General features: G+C 40.0%; 1 protein-coding gene across 26 annotated transcripts in view; it reads left to right on the top strand.

Annotated features, from left to right (window-relative positions):
* The window catches only part of LOC122765983 (adhesion G protein-coupled receptor L3-like), a 196,362-nt gene that overhangs the window by 46,477 nt on the left and 128,807 nt on the right, over positions 1-21,078 (top strand). For all 26 annotated transcript variants that reach the window (XM_044020513.1, XM_044020538.1, XM_044020516.1 and 23 more), the window contains exon 3: positions 10,017-10,236. In XM_044020513.1, coding sequence (XP_043876448.1) covers positions 10,182-10,236 — 55 coding nt within the window. In that variant the 5' untranslated portion in view covers positions 10,017-10,181. The remainder of the gene's footprint in view (positions 1-10,016; positions 10,237-21,078) is intronic.

Genomic DNA, 21,078 nt, shown 5'->3' with positions numbered 1-21,078 from the left:
GTCACCAAAAAAAATCCCAAGTAAACTTTGTTTATAAACGTTTGGTGACTTTGTGATGTTTATCAAATTTCCTGTAATGTGCATAGTTATCGATATATTGTATTCATTCAGTCATTACTTTACTTATTATTTTGTAGTGAAAAAAAAACTAGACCCTCATGAAGTAGTAAAGCATGAATTGTTATTCAGGAGACATTAAGATGGGAGTGAACATCACCCTTGGTGCCCAGCTGTCTCATCAGGTTTTAGAATTCATGCTAAGAGAGAATTTTCCATGACAAGAGAGGAGACTAGTGCTCTTTTTTGTCCAGAGATATACCCCATGAGGATGTTTGCCCAGACCAATCAAAGTTTCATTAAACTCTATTCTATACCAGTCAGAGTGAGGACTGAGGGACACTACAGCCTGCCAGCTCACTGCACTTCTTCCATACTTTACTCAGCAGGCACCTCTTCCCTATGGTTTAGAACAACAAAATGCCCAATTAAAGATGATTATCTCTGAGCATTTTGTGATGAGTTGGGCTCGGAAGAAACAGGAGGAAGAAGTGTTGGCAACTTGGAGGGCTTCTCACGGTGACCTGATCTATAATGATTCCAAAATGGCTCATAGGATCTTGGCTGGGCTGGTAGCTTTTAACAGTGCTCTTGAGGTTGTCTTCTTTCACAGCTGTCTGCGTGGGCTGACACTCGAGTGCATAAAAAGCAACCGCAACAAAACCAGTTTGCAACGAAGCATGGCTTTAGTTCAGTTCCTTTGAATACCGTCTAGTATCATTCACGTTCTTTCACTACTATTGAACTTTTCAATATTGAGTTTGAAAGTTAGCCCTCGAGCATTCTACCACTCATTCACAAGCTTAGTCTTGCACTCTAATCGATCACTCCAAAACCAGGTCACCGAGGTCTCGACAAGAGAGGCTCTCTCACATTTCAGCCAGCTTTTTCTAAAAGCTGCGAGACAACAAAAAAAAAAGCAAGTTCGAAAGCAATTTGCCATGATGACCTCTGACCCCAGTGTGTCAACCATGTTTGGATGAATATTTACCTTAAAATACCAGCAGAGTAAGACTGTCTGGTTCAACAAAGAAACAGACAACCACTGACTGCAAAGGACACGTCGAGAGTGGTTTAATGTGTTTGCTCTGTGCTTATCCCTGCATTTTTCATCCTTTCAAATTTGCTTGAACAAGACTCCCTCCCTCATGAAACATTTGAGACTGGGATGGTACAACTAAAGGATATTGTAAAGTACCATCAACCATTAAAAAAGTGTCAAAAATAATGTTAGATAGCCAGTCAGACAGTAATTGCGTGCAACAAAACACACCAGACCTTGTTGGTGAAACGACTCTTTGTTCTCATTCTCACTTTGGTATTGACACATTGAGGAGCGCTGCGAGAAGCAGGACATTTCACACAATAATATGCAGAGCAGGTTTAAACAAAAGATGTTTTGACTGAGATGTCATCTCCTTCACTAAAAGGAGTCGGAAAGTGATGGTGATGCAGCAGTGAATCTCTTTTACTCCCTGTGTTCATAAATAGTACTGTCACTATGTTCCTCACAGAGAGTACCTCATTATATACAGATAGTGTTTGCAAATATATTTAAAAGGTTGTCATGTAAAGGGAAATGATCTCATAGAGACTGATCGAGAGTGATATATCACTAAAGGAATTTAGGATGGCACAAATCGTTTGTGTCACGTGGACATTTCATTTAGAACAACTTTGTGAAGGTACTGGTGAGAAAACAATGATGCCGTTGTGAATCATCTGAACTGCCTCATTTTTTAAGTTCCCCTGCTTCCCCTCAATCATTCTCCCCGTCTCTCATTTATATGCATGAATTTTTAGTGGACATTGATGGACATGGTTGTTTGTACATACACACACCTGCCTTCTGCTTTTTGTACCGCCCCTCCCCCTCCTGTCCCACCCTGCCTCTAATTGAGCTTTGAGTAGAGTCCAGGTGGAACCCATTTCAATTCCCCGTGGTCGTGACCACTGTGGTTGCGTTTGACACGGTCATACCTCTCATTTCCAGACCATTTACAACACAATCTTGCCGCCAGTGATTCTCATGCAACGATCATTATGCCACCCAGACACACCACAGCAATTTCTGGTGAAAAAGACTAACACGCAGACATGCAGGACCAGATGGGAGACAGAATTAACGTTGTAATCAAGTCTGTGCTGAGTGCATGCGCATAATGCACACATTACAAACATGCATCACGTTTTTCTAGCCGGCGCATGTTTTCAGATTTCATTATATTCTGTGCACTTGGCTCAGCATCACATAATGATATTGAAATACATGCATCATTGGGATCAGTGATATTGACATTGGAATTTGCTGTACCCCCTTATTCAGAGGCTGAGCTGAAATTGCTGTCATTGTTTGTGTGTGTGTGTTGTATGTGACTGTTTTCTCCCTTCTCAAATCTGGCAGAGAATGAAGTGTCTATTGGAAAATTATGCAAATGCTTTTCGAGGAAACACAAAATTAAGGAAAATGGACACCTGCAAATGTCAATTACAAATAAAAAAGCAAATAAAAATGTTCCGTGCAGTTGACCTCTGAACATGGCTCGCTTGAGTTCAAGGCTGTGCTGAAAAATGATAGCAGTAATTAGAAAACTGGCGCGCTTCATCTTTGTTTCACTTGTGAGAAGGTGTGGCCTGTATTGTGTTTCCTCATAAGCCTGGCACCTGAGAGGCAGAATCCTGTGTAGTTTGTGTTCTGTATTGTAGTCACGGCATTGCGGAATAATGAATTTTTTGTGTGTATACTATTTCCATAGTGATAGACACACCTGTGCATCTGCCCTGACCATATGTTGCTCCTTTTGAAAAACCAACCAAAAGCAGTTTGTATTAGATTGTCATGCCATATACATTTGTTTATTGTGTATATAAGTTATTGCCTTTCTACCAATGAATAAAATGTGCTTTAATACTATACATTTGATGAGACTGGACAGGGTGATGCCACTGGTTGTAAAAAGAAATCGGCCGAAAAATGACAGTTTAGGAAGCCTCTCAGTCATTTTTGCATCCTATTATAACTTTCTTGGTTTATAGAGCCTAGATAAATATCAGAGTCTTTATCTACAAATGTCAAACAAATGTTTGTTTGTCGATAGGCTAATGTCAGCTAACTTCTGGCAAAACCAATATACAGCTCATTATTGGCGCATCCCTAACCAGTCCTAAGCTTGTTTACATGGTTTCACTGAGCTAGCTGCTCCAGGCTGCATTTAGATAAAGTGCTTTAATTGATGCGATACAGGAATTTATATGTATGTGTGTGTATATGTGTATATATATATATATATATATATATATATATATATATATATATATATATATATATATATTTATATATGTATATGTGTATATATATGTATATGTATATGTGTATGTATATGTATATATATATATATATATATATATATATATACACACACTATCCTTTAAACTGTAGTGTACTGTTTTTTTTTTTGCAAGTTTACGTTACGGCTCCTACGTTGGATCTTAGGATCTGTTTCATTCGAGACCAGCCGATTAGCCACGAAAACCTACATTTATTACCATAATGCTAACATGAAATAAAGAGATTTGAAAATATCTTTAGCAGTCTATCATACCCCATAAACCTGTCAGTAATATCAACACATATTCTAAGAAAAAAAAAAATGCTCTTCACTGCAATACATCAACAGCATATTGATGCGGTTGTCAGAAAATAAATCCATACAGTGCATGGAGGTCACAGTGTGTCGATACATACGCCCGTCTGTTTCATTTGTATTCTCACAATAGACATTATGAGTATTGTTACGAGGAGAATGATGCAAATTAGTCTCCTCTTGTCATGTGCTGCACTGGCTTTTTTTTTTTGCTCACACCCCAAAATCATGCCTGGCCTCATAATGACTTGCAGTGTTTGTGGGCACAGCATGTTGATTTCCCCTGGAAGTTGATTAATGGCCAACAGGTAACGTTGTCATGGTATCCTGCCCACCTGAGCCTCTATAGCAACAGCATTTTGAATTGAAGGCTGCACGTTGAATGTCCTCACTACACAATTCACGACCTTCAAATATAAGCTTAAATCCCCTCTCCCTCGTGTCTGCATGTCTGTCCTTTACTGTATTCATCTGTGAATCAATTTTATCCATCTTGCTGATTTTCCTTTTCTGCCTGTCCTCCCACCCCGTCATCCTCACCCCTCAGTCTTTTACATTCCTTCCTTCCTCAGTTTTTGATCATCCGTCTCTATCTCTTCCCTGGCTTGCCTATAACTCCGCCTCTTTCTTCCCGTCTGCCTTTGTATACAATCCATTTTGTGCTGCATTAGGCAAGATATGCTGAAAGAAAGAAAGAAAGAAAGAAAGAAAGAATGAAAAAAGAAGATATGGAAAGAGGAGAGTGTCTGAGCTTTGCATTATAATGGAGGCAGATTTCCCCTGCCTTTTAAATCTTTCTGTATTTATTCACCACGCTGAACAAGCAATGTGCTGCATCATAGTTTGTCTGTGTAGAGCTAAATATTTGTAACAGTAATTTATTTTATTTTTTTAACAGCTGTCCTAGTGTGTACAAGTCATTTCCTCTAATGGACTGTGTTTCTATTGTCTTGTAGTTTTGAGGTGTCGTGTGTGTCGGGATGGTTGCAGTGCCTTTGTGTGCTTGGAGGGGAGGAGGACCTGTCCCATTATTTAACCCAAGCCATCAGTCACACTCAACAAGCCTATCATATAGAACCATTCAGCGACTGTGCAGGCTAAAGTTAGCGCTATTATCAGCCTGTCACTGGCTAGCTGTGTTGGTGTCCCTTGTGAAAAACCAATTGTATGAGTGAATGCCTTGCTGCTCGCGTTGTCAAGCTCCTGGGATGCACACAGTGCTTTTAAAAGAGCACTCTTTTCTGTTTACCTTCAGTGTTCCACACCTTTCAGCTCACATTATAAAAGTGTGATTTTGACTTTTTTTTTGGCTGTTTTTGAATCGCACAGTCGACTGCTCAATTTTCTACCACCAGCAAGGTTTGGCACCCAGATTATGTGGCGAGAAAATACATTTTAATTCTGAAAGGAAGGACTTTTAATAGTCTCAGTTCATCTCCTAAGATTTCCAAGTCAGTGCTTTTAAATCAAACTGTATGCAGACATTGGGCCTGATTAATATTTATTTTATATGAGACACTTCATTTGCATGAGCACACTCTCTGTCTCATAAAAAAAAAAATACCAGGCCCTCCCCACTGGTATGATAAGCATCTGGACATGAAATAGTTTAAAGACTGAGACATGGTACTTAACACACAATCCCACTTCATTACATATCGTTACGTGGGAGGGCTTCAAGCAGGCGTGACGGGTAATATCGTTCTTCGTTTGCCCCCATCAGATAACACGCGGGATCCAGTTTCATTTTGTTGCAATGGCATTGTGTGGGACACCTCTGGAATAATGAAAATCATCTTTGGTTTCCTCAGGTCAGGAAGTGACAGATGGAGAGATGCCCTCAGGTGGTGATGTGCATCAGTGCGATGCTATCTCACCATTCATATTAGCAGTGTGCTGAATGTGGAGAAATCCATATCAATTACTGCGACGATTTCAAATCAAAGTATGATGTGGGCACATGCTGCCCACAAAGTGGAGATGTATGTCCACGCACACAGGAATTGGAACGAAACCCCTCGAGATGACAACTTTATATGTGTAACCAAAACAGTTAGTCCATGCATTGATTAGTAGATTGATAGAGAAATAACTATTTTAGTAACATTCCTTGTTCAGCTTCTTAATTGTCAGTATTTGCTGCTTTTCTTTGTTTTATGTGATTGTAAACTGCATTTTTATTGGTTGTATTGTGGCCAATGTCACAAATCAATAAGCTGGGATCCTTTCTGGCACTGCTGGATTCACATGATTTCTTGCATCACTGTGGTGAAATGCATTCACTTGGTAGTCATTTAATTCACTGGGTCAAGTACAAACATTCACTTACAGTTGTTCATTTTGTTTGCAAATGATTTCTCAAATGGATTTCCACAGAGTGTATGTTTGATTTAGGCTGATATATATTGTAGTTAAATGTTTTCTCTATAATGGCCTCCTCAGCAACAATAACCACACTATATGCCTGTTGTATTGTACCTTAAAATGCATAAGCATGTGGCATAACGAGAAAGGAAAAATAAAATTAATCCAGATTTAGGCATTACTACATATGTGACGCCTCATTGAAAACAGTAAACATGTCTAAAATATCCTTATATCAAAATGGCTTTATTGGTTGTTTTCTCGCATGAACAGGGTTTAGTGATGCTGTTTAACTCAATTGTAAACCGGTCGTTGTTTATTTAAATATGGAAAGTATATGTAAAGAGCATGTAAAGCAGCTCTATTGTTCAAGCACTCATGGATCACGTTAGAGAAGCCAGACACAATTATTGGTCAAGAAACAAAAAGGTTTACATAAAAAATAAAATGTAAACCTGAAGCAATTGTAAGTAAAGCAGCTTAATTAAACTGAGAATAGTAAGACACAGTTAATACGGCAGAACACTGTGGTATGTAGTTTAAAAAGTCTGGCTATAGAATTTATTTGTGCTTCCTTTCTTGGAATTTCTAATTTCAGGTGTTAGATAATTGACAAAACCAAGTCACACAGCATGCTTAATTACAGCCTAACACGTTTCGTTCTCACCCAATATCATGGCACTTTGATAACACTCTCCTGGTAATCTATGTCATAATAGCAGGAAGTAAATAACCCAGGTCTTTTTTAGATTTTACATTATCTGCAAACATTTGCATCACCTCAGAACCCACGGAAAGGTGTTTTATTATTGTAAAAGTTGTCTCATATGATTAACCAATGTGTCATTCCAGGAAAATGTATATGGCACATGTATAAAAACAAGCCAGTGTATTTTCTTTTGTATGTTTATCCACAGTAGCTCCACGATTTTGAATCCAACTCGAATCAAGCTAATTACTTCCATTTCCATTTCTTTACCTCTCATTTGTCTTTTCCTCTGAGTCACACGATTGCCCCTAGACGGCATATTTCCCCCTCATCAACTCTCTTACTGTCTGTATCACCCAGTTTTGCTTTAACTACACAGAAAAGTCAATTAATTAAAACAGTCAGGTTTCATCTGGGCCCGCTGGCACATGCATGATTACTAAAATAACAAAAACAACAACATCGCTGATTAAAAAAGTTGGTTCGCAGGAAACTGCAGGGCAGTAATGAAGAAGTCTCCTTGATGTGGCTGCCATTGCTGCTAGTGCTCCTAAATGTTGGCCAGCTTATCTTAGGGAGTTATCCTAAATCCCCCCTCCCCCCGAACAAGTACCCTTGAAAAGTCAGCACCATAATGTATCGTAAGGCTCCTTCTAGAATACAAGACGAGTTGGCAGTGCTGGACTACCGTTTTTTTTTTTTGCCATCTTCTTCTTCTTCTTCTTCCTTTTTTTCCATTGAACTGGGTCCAACCCCTTCTCATAAATATGCATTTTATGATGTGTTCTTTTGGTGCTTGATAGCAGTTCCTGTACCTAAGCCCACATGTTTTTGAGAGCAAATTAACAACTGTGATAGTGAAGTGTTTTTCATTTTATGTGATAATTTGCAAGTAACACCTGTGCTGCTTTATCGGTTGTGCTGGGAGATATGGTACACACACACATACACACACACACACACATCCACGCACATGCGTCTACGAATTTTCATTGTCTCCTGTTACTTCAGCAGCCTCCATCTCCAGTTAGGGTGCAAATAAATAAATACAATAAAACCATTTGCCATCAATCATCCATGAAATTCAGTGAGGTTCAGTAAGTGGTTAACGTTTTGTTGGCCATATACTGTATATACAATTTAGATAAAATTTCCCATATGAACAGTGTGTGTGAATATATTTTGGAAATAATGTCTTTTTCATCAATGGAGTCACACTCTCTGATTTGATTCTAGTAATTTAGATCTCTAGCAGCTGTCTAAGCCTTTACTTATTTATTTTGGCATTTACTCACAAGGCTACATCGTTGATCACATGCTTTTGTTCCGTTTAGTAGATGTGCCATTTTGAAATACCTGCCATAATATAGAGATAATGAACTGTATGTCTGCACAAGAATGAAATATGTGGTTCAATAGAGTTGTTGGATCTCCAGTTTTGTCCAGTCATTCATTCATTCATTCATTCATTCATTCATTGTCTTCCGCTTTATCCTCCACATGAGTCCAAACCCATCTGACACGGGGTGAAAGGCGGGGTACACCCTGGACAGGCCGGCAGTCCATCGCAGAGCCAACACACAGATGAACAACCATACACTCCCACATTCACACCTACAGGCAACTTAGAGTACATGTTTCTGAATTGTGGAAGGAAACTGGAGGACCCGCCCCACACACACTGGGTCTACGCCGCCATGTAACACACATGGCTAATAAAAACAGACATTTAACTTCCTTATATGACCCACATTGTCTGATTATATAGAGTGACAGATAGCCATCCTGTATTCCTCTTAAAATCCATCAATATCGCCTCAAAAATCTGATTAATCTAATCCAGGATTTTCAAAGTCGGATTAAGATCTAGATTAAGAGATGGGAAATGTTCCAAAGCAGCTCATATGTACGGGGATGGATGGAAGCGCAAGGTCGAGGTATGTGCACGTAAGTGTGGTTATGACTTGAGATTTCCGTGTCAATCATTTTACATTTACATCAATTTGTGTGCCTTCACCTCGACAAGATTATCTCTCTGCAACATTAAACGCTGCATGGATGCCTTATGCACCAGGATCATGCTTGTGTAGAGGATGGCAGCACTATGTGCTCTCTTTGGCTGACATGTTCAGAGATTATATATCTGCAGCAGATCATGGCTGATGGTGGATAATGAATAAAAGGGTTCAGGTGACCTCAGCCATAAAGCTGACTTGCCCTTAATATCATGACATGGGTTTAATGAGGATGAAGGTGGAAATCTCATCAGTATATAAATAATGAAATCTTTTATCCTCCTCCTCACGTTGTTTTTCAACTGTAATACCTCTGTGATGTGGAGTTGCAAATTTTCACGCAATATTTTAGTGAGTATTTACACACCACTAGTGTTAATTTCACAGCAATCACAAGCCAACACCATGTAAATCACTTCGGATTTTTGCCACTTGCTTTATGTTCACCAGAAATTGTTTAGCGATGACTTCATTTGGCGTCAGGAGTTGACGGATGACGGCAGACGCATGAGCTCAGTGGAGGTCAAGGGCAACTCTGGCTCATTCATCTCTGTATGTGGTTAGCCATTTTGTTAACTTGGGACTTTGGAGAGAAGCCTGTGAGCACAGTAGTCATCCTTTTAACAGGTGTAAAAAGTCAAACTGTGAAGTTGTGGCACATGCCCACAGGAAAGGGAAAACACTGCCGTGCTTCTCGTGTCAATTACCATGAGGCCTCGCATGAAAACACACAAGGTCTGGGCGACATATGTGAGTGCAACGAGATACACGACATATACTCCACACACACTCGCAGTAGTCCGCCAAAGCCCTAAGCAGTGTGCGCGCTTCATCACTCCCTCCTCATCTCTCTGTGGGAGTGATTGGTTGGGAGGGTGGGGGAGGTAACACCTCAATGAGCAAACAACAACAGAATATTCAAAAATACATTTTTGTGTTTCACACGGTCTTAGTGTTTGGTTGATCACACCCGGTATGAGTTCAGCTGACTGGAGATTGAACAACTTGCACTGTGTCACTTGATGACAACTTGAAAGCCACAGTACCATAAGGCCTGTGCATAAGGATGATAAAACCATGGTGCTTCCATCTGTTGTGTTTCTTCTGGGGGAAAATAAAACACTTTTTTTTTTGTTTTGCTGCTGCTGTAACAGAAAAGAAGAATGATCTATTCAATTAATATAATAGTATAAATGCATCATGTACATTTTTCATGTTTATTCACAGATCTTGGAAGGCACCAGAGCAACAGGACTTGGTTTTGTGTGAAGAGTGGAACAGTGGAGGGAACCGTGTCCTAAAGGAAGCAGCGGATTCGGGCATTCACCACGAAAACACTGAGCACTGAACTCACCTGGGAACTTCAGCAGGGGGCGGTAAGAGGAGGAGGCCATGTGGACCGCACGCCTGCTTGTTCTTGCCAGCCTCTTTGCACCAGCCGCTCTGGGTAAGTGTGGCTCATTAGAGCACGCGTGTGTTGTGTTTGTGTGGATGTGCACATTCTCTGCGACTGGCCTGGTTTGGTGCTGCATCACAATTCCATCCTTTTGCTACTCGAGTGCCAGCTTCTGTCAGCCTACTGCAATTAAGGCCTCTAACTTTGTTTGTCTCATTTTCTGCAGTCCATCTAGCCCCTCTCTCTAATTAGCTGTTTTTATTTTACTCCCAAAGCCACTCGAAACGTTTCTCTACACTTTTCTTCTCACTTTCTCAGATTTTCCATCTATTTATAAACCTGCCCCTCTTTCTCCTGTCTCTGTCTCCAGATCTCCTGACAATAGGAAATGAACTGAAATTACTTTCAAAGAATCATTAACATTGTAGGTCTCTGTTTGGGATAGTGGAAATCACAGCAAGAGAAAAAGAGTTATTTTATGATTTCATGCATTAGGGTCCTTAAGAATCATTTGGAAGGTCTTTCATTTTCTCATGTCTCAGTAAACAGAAACTGCTGTAGGTTTTCAGTGTTTTCCCTTTAAATGCAATTTAAATTAAGTCATTTAAATTTAGATTAAAAGAAGTCAAGGCGGTGGTTTGGGTGTTTGTGTATGTGTATGAATGGGGCAGTTGGTCACGATCAACTAGTTTAGATGTAAGGAGTGTTGGGAGTGGGGCAATGGCCTATAAAATGTTAATTTGATATGGCTCAAACCATTAATAAGAGGTTTGAATCTAATTGAATTGTTTGCTGTGATATCGACGGGAATGCTAGTGGCGTCTGCATTCGCCATCTGGTGCTAATGAAAGCACACTTCTCCAGCATTGTTAAGTTTGCATTAATGGTTAATTAAAAAAAGAGATCATCAGGCAACTATATGTAGTGCTTTTCTTTTTATAGAGTCCCGTTGGATTGATCAGGGGCTGAGGGATTATACAGCAGCAGATTTGCTCCTAATCCTGTGCTGACTGATTGTTCAGAAATCCTGCCTTCTGCTAGGTTTTTTTTTTTGTTGACATTTTCTTGTGAACACAACAGTGTCACAACCTTTTCAAACAGACGGATAAACGCTCCCACCAACCTTTATGGTAGTTCATGCTACACGCTTACCTTGATTGTACCTATATTGTGTACATTTTCCACTGAAAGGTTGCCAAGATATTTACACCATTTCATTAATACACTATTTTTACTGTCAAACCATGATGATTGATTTCTATTCCAGTTATAAAGCAGCTGTTTCATTCCTATATCAACTAACACGATAAAAAACCACTTCTTGGTATAATTTCTTTGAGAGAGATACAGTCCTGTTATTTGCGTCATCATTGTCAGGGCTTGTGTGTGCGTGTGCTTGCGTGCGTGAGTGAGCGCATGTGTGTTAAAAGTGACTTGCATGCAAACCTATCCATGCACAATGTAGCCTTTGAGTGGTCAGTGCTATTGCTTCTTATTGGTTTAACCTTGAGACCTTGTGTTTGATCAATGTTCACTCTAGAGTGCTGCCTTCGACACAGGTGCCACTTGCTCGACATGTAATCATCTCTCGACCCATGTCTCTGAGAGCCTTTTAGCCTTAATTTCAGACGTTATTCTGAAGAAGAGTACACAGTCTTTAACTAGAAAATCTATTGTTGACAAACACCATAGGAACAAAAAAGCATTGAAACGTGTCCTAGGATTAGAGAGACGCTTATCGATGCTCCATTAGATGGACAAACACTAACTGTAGCACTAGCAGCCAATTAGAAAGTGTCGGCGGGAGGGGGGATGGATGTGAAGTGCGTTATAGAGGATGGACATCTGAGAAATGCAGCTAAAATGTCTACGTAGTAGACGCCCTGTGACACTTTATTTAAATGTAGAAATTTACGAGAAATGTACAATACGCATCATTACACTATTACTTTTTCCCCCAGACCTTTTTTGGTTTTCTGGAATAGAGACTGCATTCTCCTACTTTCCAAACTGCAATCGGCTGTAGTTTATGTCAGTTTGGTATGTAGAGGTAAAGGAGAGAATGCCAATCATCAATCTCAAAAAGGTGGAAAATGGTCATACGCAGTGCATGCATGATTTGTCATGAATGAGTTAAACATACAAAAGCACCTGCACAAGACCTTTAAATCATCCTCCTACAATTTTTAACCCCTACCTTTATATTCAGTCAGTCATTTGTCCCAAAGGAATTGGTTATGTCAAGCTGACAAACCCACTAGTAGTTTTTATACTATGATTAATGCCCTCAAGAAATTGTCTTTAACCATGTCGGGTCTGTTTTAGCACTGGATTAAGAAAATGACACCACAAAATAAATTTGTCAGATTTATGAAGAAAAGGCAAACATTTAACACCCAACCCTGGTGTTCTAAGCCAACACGGCCAGATGTTCACGGTGAATTGTTCTGCAGCTGGGGGAGCTTTCCTGGGAATAGTTTCCACAATGTCATTGTGCATATTTCTCCCTGAGAATGTTGGAAACACGTACTCCCGGGGATGCTGGCCTACTTTGGGATCTGTAGTCCCTTTAGTCTATATACGGTCAGGCACAGGCTTGCACACGCATGCATGGATGAATGGAGCCAAACACAAGGGACGAGCGCTGTTTCTCTTGACACACACGCCGAGTTTAACATGTAATCATCACAACATTTTGTTGGTGCAGTAAATGCACATACCACTCAGCTAAGAGCCTGCAATTGAAGCTGCACATCATCTTGCCCTTTCTTGTCTTTATTTGCATGTCAACAGAAACCAAACTGTCTGACACTTTACACTTGTCAGAAGAAAATAGAAGACAATTTCTGGACAAGGCAGCACAGCAGTGGGATTAAAGTGGAATGATGGAATGCAGCTTAAGGAGAGATGGGGATGCTCATGGGTGGAGTTGAGTGTATTTACTTTATGTGGTGGTGTGTGGACTTGTATGTTGTTTTTTTTGTGGATGTGTTTGTGCATCAAACGTGTGTAGTTGCAAAGTCTTGGGAGATTAATAAAAAGGTCCATCACAGATGCTGTCACTGGGTGGAAAAACAAGTAAAATGCATCCATGTCACATTGTTTTGGTAACAGTGAATAATAATGCGGGATGAAATGCCCCAAACACTCTGGCCATGCATGAGCAACACATTAATCATGCATTTCTGTGCATTTCTGTAAAACGCTCAAGGATTTCATGTTCATTCCACTTAATACCACCCCATGGAATCAGAAACATAGCTGCTATTATGGATGGCAGCTCATGGACCAATCTTAGAGATGAATATTTTTCATGGTCAGATTCTAGTGCATACATCAAGCCTGGAAGCAGATATTGTCCTGTTGGGGGGTACATAATGAGGGATGGATGAGACAGCGAGGCAGATGTGTGCCAGATGCATCTGTTCAGTGTGTGTGTGTCTTCGTAAGCGCTCTGTGTTGTAGCTCTCAATGTCATGTCAATGGCAATTCCGCAGGAGAAGGACACAGGAGTAAAACAAAACAACACAAAAACAATCTCTTTTTTTTTTTTTTTATCTAGCTCATAAACCTGCCCTGCACTGTCGTACACACTTTACACCACGTAGAATCCAACATGCATTTTACAAACACCCGCCGAGACCAATATGCTAAGTTTAGCTACATCAATTCAAACAAGAGCATTAAACTCTCACGTCATTCTCATTGTTCCCGTAGCTGATCCACTTAATTAATCTCCTTGTGCCAGGGCACCGACTCCATCCGCCAAGGCATCCTTGGATTTGCCTAATTTGCTTAATTAATTAAACAAATGATTTATTTGAGCTCATATTTCAAAGCGGGGGAAAGTTCTCTGTCAAGCCTACTGAGGCATGTACTGTTTTGTTGTTACTGTGAGATGCCTCTCGAAGCATTAAAAGTAAGTGGGCTTTGGAGTGGGCGGATGTCAATCATTCATTTACAGCAGCATAATGCAATGATAGATACAGTAGTTGAACGAAAAGCAAATTCAGCATGCATTTAAATGTGGCGATTAAATTAGGCAAGCAGTGTCTGTGTTTTCCCAGTGTGGGAAAAAAGGGATGATCTCTGTAACTGAAGTTTATTCTGGGGGATATAGTTTACTGACTGTAGGATTAATCTCACTGAGAAGAAAACAGCTCTTCTTTATTGAGGCGTAATATGAGTGGGTGGAAGGATTTAAGTCACAGAAGTGGGCCAAGAGCAATGGGGGAAAACTTTGTAGTGTGATGCACTGTTCACCGGTCTCAGCCACAACCACCTGACATATACGTGTTACATGCTGATTTGTGATAGCTGATGTGTAGATATAGATATAGATATAGATATATCTATATATAGATATAGATATATATACTGTATATAGCATTTATTTATTGCATTTTTTTAATAATTGGCATTGAACAAAAAGCAATTATAAAATGTTTACATTTCTTTACGATTCGATAATTGCATTGTCTCAAATTGCAATTTTAAATTGAAAGTACTGAGTCACAAAATCAATCAAAAAATGGCAAATGTTGTTCAGAACATCAGGCTAATTGAAATTTGACCTGATGCAGTCAGAACAAAAAAATAAAAAACGGGACTGTTTCAGTGTTGTCTGCACAGTGTGTCTTGGGAATCTGTCCAATAACTGCTGGAAGACCAGCTGACTGCGATATCACTGCCACCATGCTTAAAACGTTGTTACTTCTAGCCTCATTTACACAAGATGAGGGTTCCGCATATGGAAATGTATTTGAAAACATGCACGACTCGAACTTTCAATGTGTTGCACATGTTGGTGCAGTAACTGTCAAAGCCAGGCCACACTAACAGTGGCATTAGTAGGTCTCTGATGGATGGTCACTGCATGGCAGGAAAATATTAAGTCTGTGGACAATAAGACAACAGAGATGTGGTCCATTTTATGAATAAAGAAACAAAGAAGTATCACCTTTAGACACTGAAGCAGCCTTTCCATTTGCAGTCCACAGGTATGACTTATGAGGAGAAAGGTATTCCCAGAAATGTATATTTTTATTTGCAAATCAATTTTCACGTAGAAGCTTGATCACTTAAGGAAAAAAAAAAAAAAAATGTTTCAATGGTATTCCTATAATGCCTGCGGTATAATTCATTTATTTGCCTCTTATTTTTTCTGTGATTATGGTTTTCCAATATGCCCGTTTGGGCTTCCTGGAAATAGATAATAGTGTTGCAGTTATGGAAAGAAATTACTTCATTTTTGTACCATACCCTAAGGGTGGCCTCCAAAGCTGTCATTTGGATGCCAGCTTATTCCAGAGCTCTTTTGTGAATGTTTTGTGTGCTTTTGGCAGGTCTCTTTTTGTTAGGACATGTGGCCTCATTTAAATAAAATGGTTAGATTTCAATTTTGAAGCCAATGAAGTTAGTTTAAGATAAAGTTTTCTTATTTATTCACTTTCCCTACTCACTTCCACCGTAGCCTCCGAAACATTTTGTGTGGCATTTGGCACAGAGCACCAAAAATCTCCTTCTCTTTTTATGTTCTTCTATAATGAGTGGAAAATCAATACCTGCTTGATGTGGGGAATAAAGAAATGGCCTTTGCTGCCCAAGGCATCCAGAGTGAATGCTTGACATTGCCAAATTGCTGTCAGAACTCGCATCCTGAGAGGAATGAATGACAGCAACATTACGAACGGCAGGCTGGGGTTAAATACCTCTGCATGTTTTATAGGTGTCTGTACTCGGACCTGTGTACGTCTTCCAAATAAATGAATTACTGTACTGACTCGCCGTCCACTCAGCCTGGTCGCACAGCCATAATTTGGTAAGCGCTGAATGATGCCATTTAAAGTGGACTTGCAGCTGACCGAGTGGTGTTTAATGAGGACAGATATTGACAGCAAGGTCAAGTGGCAGTGGATGTTAGTTTACATTAGGCTGAATAATGTGCATGTGTGTGCAGAAGGCATGCATGTGTTTGTGGTGTCTGCAGGGCAGAGAGAGAATTGCTAAGTAAGTAACCCTGCACACCAGCTCGCAGGGCAGAAACGGTGGGCGTGCGGCACCGCAGAGATTCCGACATTGCACAGCAGCAGGGGTCAGGCTGTAATTTCGGGGTGTGGGTGGAATGTGAGAGGCACGAAGGGCAAACAGAAACCACACAGAGAGACAATGCAGCAACCTATGCTTTACTCAATTTGTGAAATTAATTACTTTTTTCCTTCCTGAGCCACAGTGTGGAATCTATTCCAGCAGCATATGCTTTTTATCCCCGGCTTGTAAAATAAATACAACATCTCCACCTACATGCAGCTGTTTGGATATGTGGCATATTTGAATTCTGATGACACAGAAAAGCTGCGGTGCATGGATTATGTCTCCTGATGGTCGGCGCTACGTTGTTATTACGGTGTATATGCAAATCTGACAGCTTTATAATCATGGGTGAGGCTACAATGATGTGAGTGAAGCATCTTGATGCTGTCTGTATCCACACCCACATAATGAATTGTTACTGCAGCAGCACATGACTATAATACCTGCCTCCAGGGCTTCGCTATATGCTTTTGCCAATTATTTAGATGAGATGCTCTGCTCTTAAACAACATTCTACTTCTAACATACATTGATATTTTGACATTTTCTTTGTGTTTGTGTGGGTGGTTGAAGGGATTATCAACGTCACAATGTACTAATGGAAACATAGTCCAGCCCAGGTCAGGTATAAACATTTAATAGTTTGATTCAGCAAACATTGGCATTGATGTTTTTATCCCTTCCAAAATAAATAAATTATTCACTGAAATAAAAAAAATAAAAATGTCCCCAAAACATCAGTATGTATGTATTTGTTTAAAACAAAAATGATTGGCTTGTCCGTACAAAATTAGACCTCACTTCTAGCATATTTAAGCAGAGAAGCTTTAAAATTGGTTCAGCTCATTTTCAGACTCAGAGTTAGATGAGATGATCAGTGCAACTCTCTTTTCCGTACACTTAATATCCACTGTTGGAAAAATGAGCCATCACTGAACAGTTTCCTGGTGAATAAATGGTTCCAGTCAATAGTGTTAGATCTTCTTCAATAGCACGTGGTTCAAAGTTCTGAACTTGTGTTCCCAAATAGAGGCAACTATACAATAAAGCACATCACATATGAGTGGACACCAGTGTGATTGACAGCTGGCATCTTCCAATTATGTGTCTGACTGCAGTGGACACCTGCTTGTTTTGCAACTCTGTCCTTTTTATATATATATACATATATATATATATATATATATATATATATATATATGTATATATATATATATATATATATATATATATATATATATATATATATATATATATATATATATATATATATATATGTATAGTTCTATGGCTGTTCTATATATTGTCTTCAGCTGTAAGACGTATAACTTAATGGCCACACCACAGCAAATAGTAAAGTCATGCTCAGTTTGTCCCAGCTCAGATACACTGGGACTTTCTGTTGATAAGAAAGTCAACGTATTGACACCAGAAAAAGAACACAGTCTCACAGACAAAGACCATGATATTTACTTTTTTTATTTAACAGTACAGGAGCATTGCAACTGTTGGCTCTTTGCTTACATTTTCAAATAGGCAGGAAATGTTGATTATAGTCTTTTAGTGTTTTATGCCTGCGGTATTGTCAGTGTTGTTCAGTAAATGGGACATTAAAGCTCTGATAAAGGTGCCTTTTCTCTCACAACAAAGACACTAACTAAAAACACAAAGAGCAACATGATTAATTAGTTACCGCTGCTTATTTTATTTATTTATTTTTCTGACTCAGCATAGACGTCGGGGAGAGTTTTAATGTGTTTATACGCAAAGACTCCTACTGATCCAGTACTGCTCAATAATAAAGTTCACCAGTGATACAGCAGGCCAATTAAGGGCAAGATGGTGTGTGACCTGCTCTCTCTTCCCCTCAGCTCTGTCATTAAATAAACCAAGCATGCACAGTAACTGGTGAGTTTGCCACAGCAAATCAATATGTAGTATTGTAAAGTCTGCATTTGGAAACAAAAGCATGGGGGATCAAATGATGCTGTGGCACAGATTAGCCCATGAGACCTTGAGGATAAGAAAAGAGGGAGCGAGCAATAGAGAGGTGGTGGTGTGGGGAGGAGGGCCGATACTGGAGATGGCCCTCACTATGGCCCAGTGGCCTCGTAGGGGAATTCAATACAGCCATTGACAAAAGAAGGCTTCCATTGTTGAGAAACCAGTCTCCTTTGGGAAGCTGTTCCATTTCCTTATTAATTGTGTTCTCATTAAAATAAAAGGAAGGACAGCAAGGGGAATGAATAGCACAAGACTAATGGTAGCTCTTCAGCGTGGCCTCCTCATTTGGAAGGATGCCACGGTCAAGCAGGTTCCAGTTCCCTGTACGGGATGGAAAATGCACTGTAGTCTACGTATTTTATGCACTGCATGTACAGTACACACACAGAAACACACACACACACACACGGCCTCCCTCCCTCCCTCCCTCCCTCCCTTTATTCGGTCTCTCATGTCCTCCCACACACAAGAACACAAATCTTCCTTACTGCCCCCCCACCACATCCTCTGCAGATGTACAGCATCAAGACTGGGGGTCAGAGCTTGGCCACCACAGCTGTCAGCCAAGGGAGGAGTCATCAGTTTGCACCATGGATCACTGATATCCTGACCACATACTCTCCCTCACATGACCCTCTGTTTAAAGAATAGTTTTGTTTTATTAGAGCTGAGGTCATATTTTAGTAGTTTTATTGGTTATAATAACTTTGTGGCTGCCTGCGTAACTGTTAAGATCGGAGAACACATCAGATTCAGCAGGATTTGAACATGTTCATTATTGAAAGTGCTTTATTTAGACATAAAACTAAGAACGAGTGCCTCCAAAGTGTTTATAATAATTCTTAATTGCGCCAGAAAACTGTTTATGGAGGATCAATGTCACGTCAAAATGGCGGTTTATAAACAACGATGCCATCATATTTTCTGATTCTATAACTAAAATAAATGACGGACATAACTATGATAAATGACCTGAGCTGCAATAAACACATTTAGAGTTCAATTCTACTTCAGGGTCCTGTCATACTAAATCTAATGTGGCATGATATGACATCACTATAACTGGAAAACCTGATGAGCTGTTTAACTGATAATGACATAACTGAAATAATCAGTCACATTTCTGTGAAAATAGGCCACAATGAATCACATTTCTGCTTCTTCACACTCCCTGACCTCTGTTTGTTTATTGTATTTAAATATGTGGCTCTGTGAATGCAATTTCCAAGCCTTTTCTCATTTCAGCCGTCCTCCTGCAATTGTCTCCGTATTTAGTTTGGCCTTGTTACAACTCTGCAAAGCATTCCTTAGAATAGGATTCAAACAGCAGAGAGTTCAGTCTGCAATATACCACTGACATCTCTAAGAGTGTCCTCCCATAAAAACAACCTCGCAGGTCGCCTTTGTGAGCAGCTTATTATGATCTGTAGTTACATTTTATTGTTAGGCAACCTTCAGCGGCTGCAGTAATTATGACTGGAGCAGAAAGGTGGCAGTGTGATGACATAGTATGTACTGTAGAGAGACAAAGTCAGAGAAGGGAGGAGGCCTTGATGAATCGACAAGACACGGGATTGATCGCTTCCCATCTTTTTTTTTAACCATGACTATTTATTACTTACCCTCAAATAGCAACGCATGAGTCGTATCAGAAGAGTGGGATAAATAACTTATATGGTTGTTTAGGTGTGGGGACTTGCAAAACACAGAAGCCAGTACATTAAAATATGAATGTGTAGTACGGTCTTGGTCATTCTTCTTATGACCACCCACCCCCCCCTCCCCCCCCACACACACACACACTTCTCTGCTTAATTTGTTCTTCTTCACCCATATTGATAAACAACCTTCTCCAAGCTTCGCTGGCAAATGTTAGTGAATGTGTTGCTTATGTTTTTAGCCAAACTGTCCGGTCGTAGCACCCCGCGACATGAACTGTGGTGTTCTGCTGAGATTCGGAACACCACAGTGAAGATGTCGTGGGGGTAGAAGGGTAGAAGTCATAACTCTCACAGACATCTCCCTATGCCCGAGACCCAACAAAAGACCAACTGTGTCAAATGAGGAAAAACTGCAGGTGCACATTCCCCAGTGGTGAAACTCCCTGTTGCCTCCCTCTCTCCCACACAGTAACACTTGCAAGCGCGCACACACTATGCATCTGTGATCACTGGCCCCTCATCTGTGGCGAGGGAGGGGGAGGAGGAGGAGGGTGGGTGCGTTAGAAGATCCTTTTTCACCCTGATAATGCACTTCTTTTTCTGCTACGAGATGGACCGAGGAAAGGGTTGAAACTGCAGTGATGGAGTAAGCGTTGTCATTCCACAGCAGGAGGCAGCATCCAGCAATATGGCACACCATTTGTTATAGAGCCACTGCAGATGTTTCTCAGCTGCATACCAGCCCCTCACATACACTGGGAAGAACTAAGTATTGTTAAAAAAAAATCTCAGGGATTACTTACTTGCTGTGGGAGGTCTGGGGTTTAACTCCTCGTGCCCTTTTTTTGTTTTAATTGAGTTAATTCAGAATATACAGAAAGTACTTGGAGTGCATAGAGAAAAGTCTGCAGTCATTATCAATGACAGATAATTCAACATAATTGTTCTCTGGGGTGAAACCACACAGGCATAAAATTGAAAAAAAGATTTTATTTTTTTTACAGAGAAATAACAGTGAAATTACCTCTGTGTTTTGTGCAATGTATATCCGAGTATATTGATCTAAGAAAGTAAAATAATACATTGAGCTTTTGTTACATTGACTCAATAACAGTAATCGATGCAAGAACTGTAT

Source organism: Solea senegalensis, linkage group LG3 (assembly GCF_019176455.1).
Source record: "Solea senegalensis isolate Sse05_10M linkage group LG3, IFAPA_SoseM_1, whole genome shotgun sequence".
NCBI lineage: Eukaryota > Metazoa > Chordata > Actinopteri > Pleuronectiformes > Soleidae > Solea > Solea senegalensis.
The sequence above is the reverse complement of the archived record's forward strand: the minus strand, read 5'-3'. Positions and strand labels throughout refer to the sequence as shown.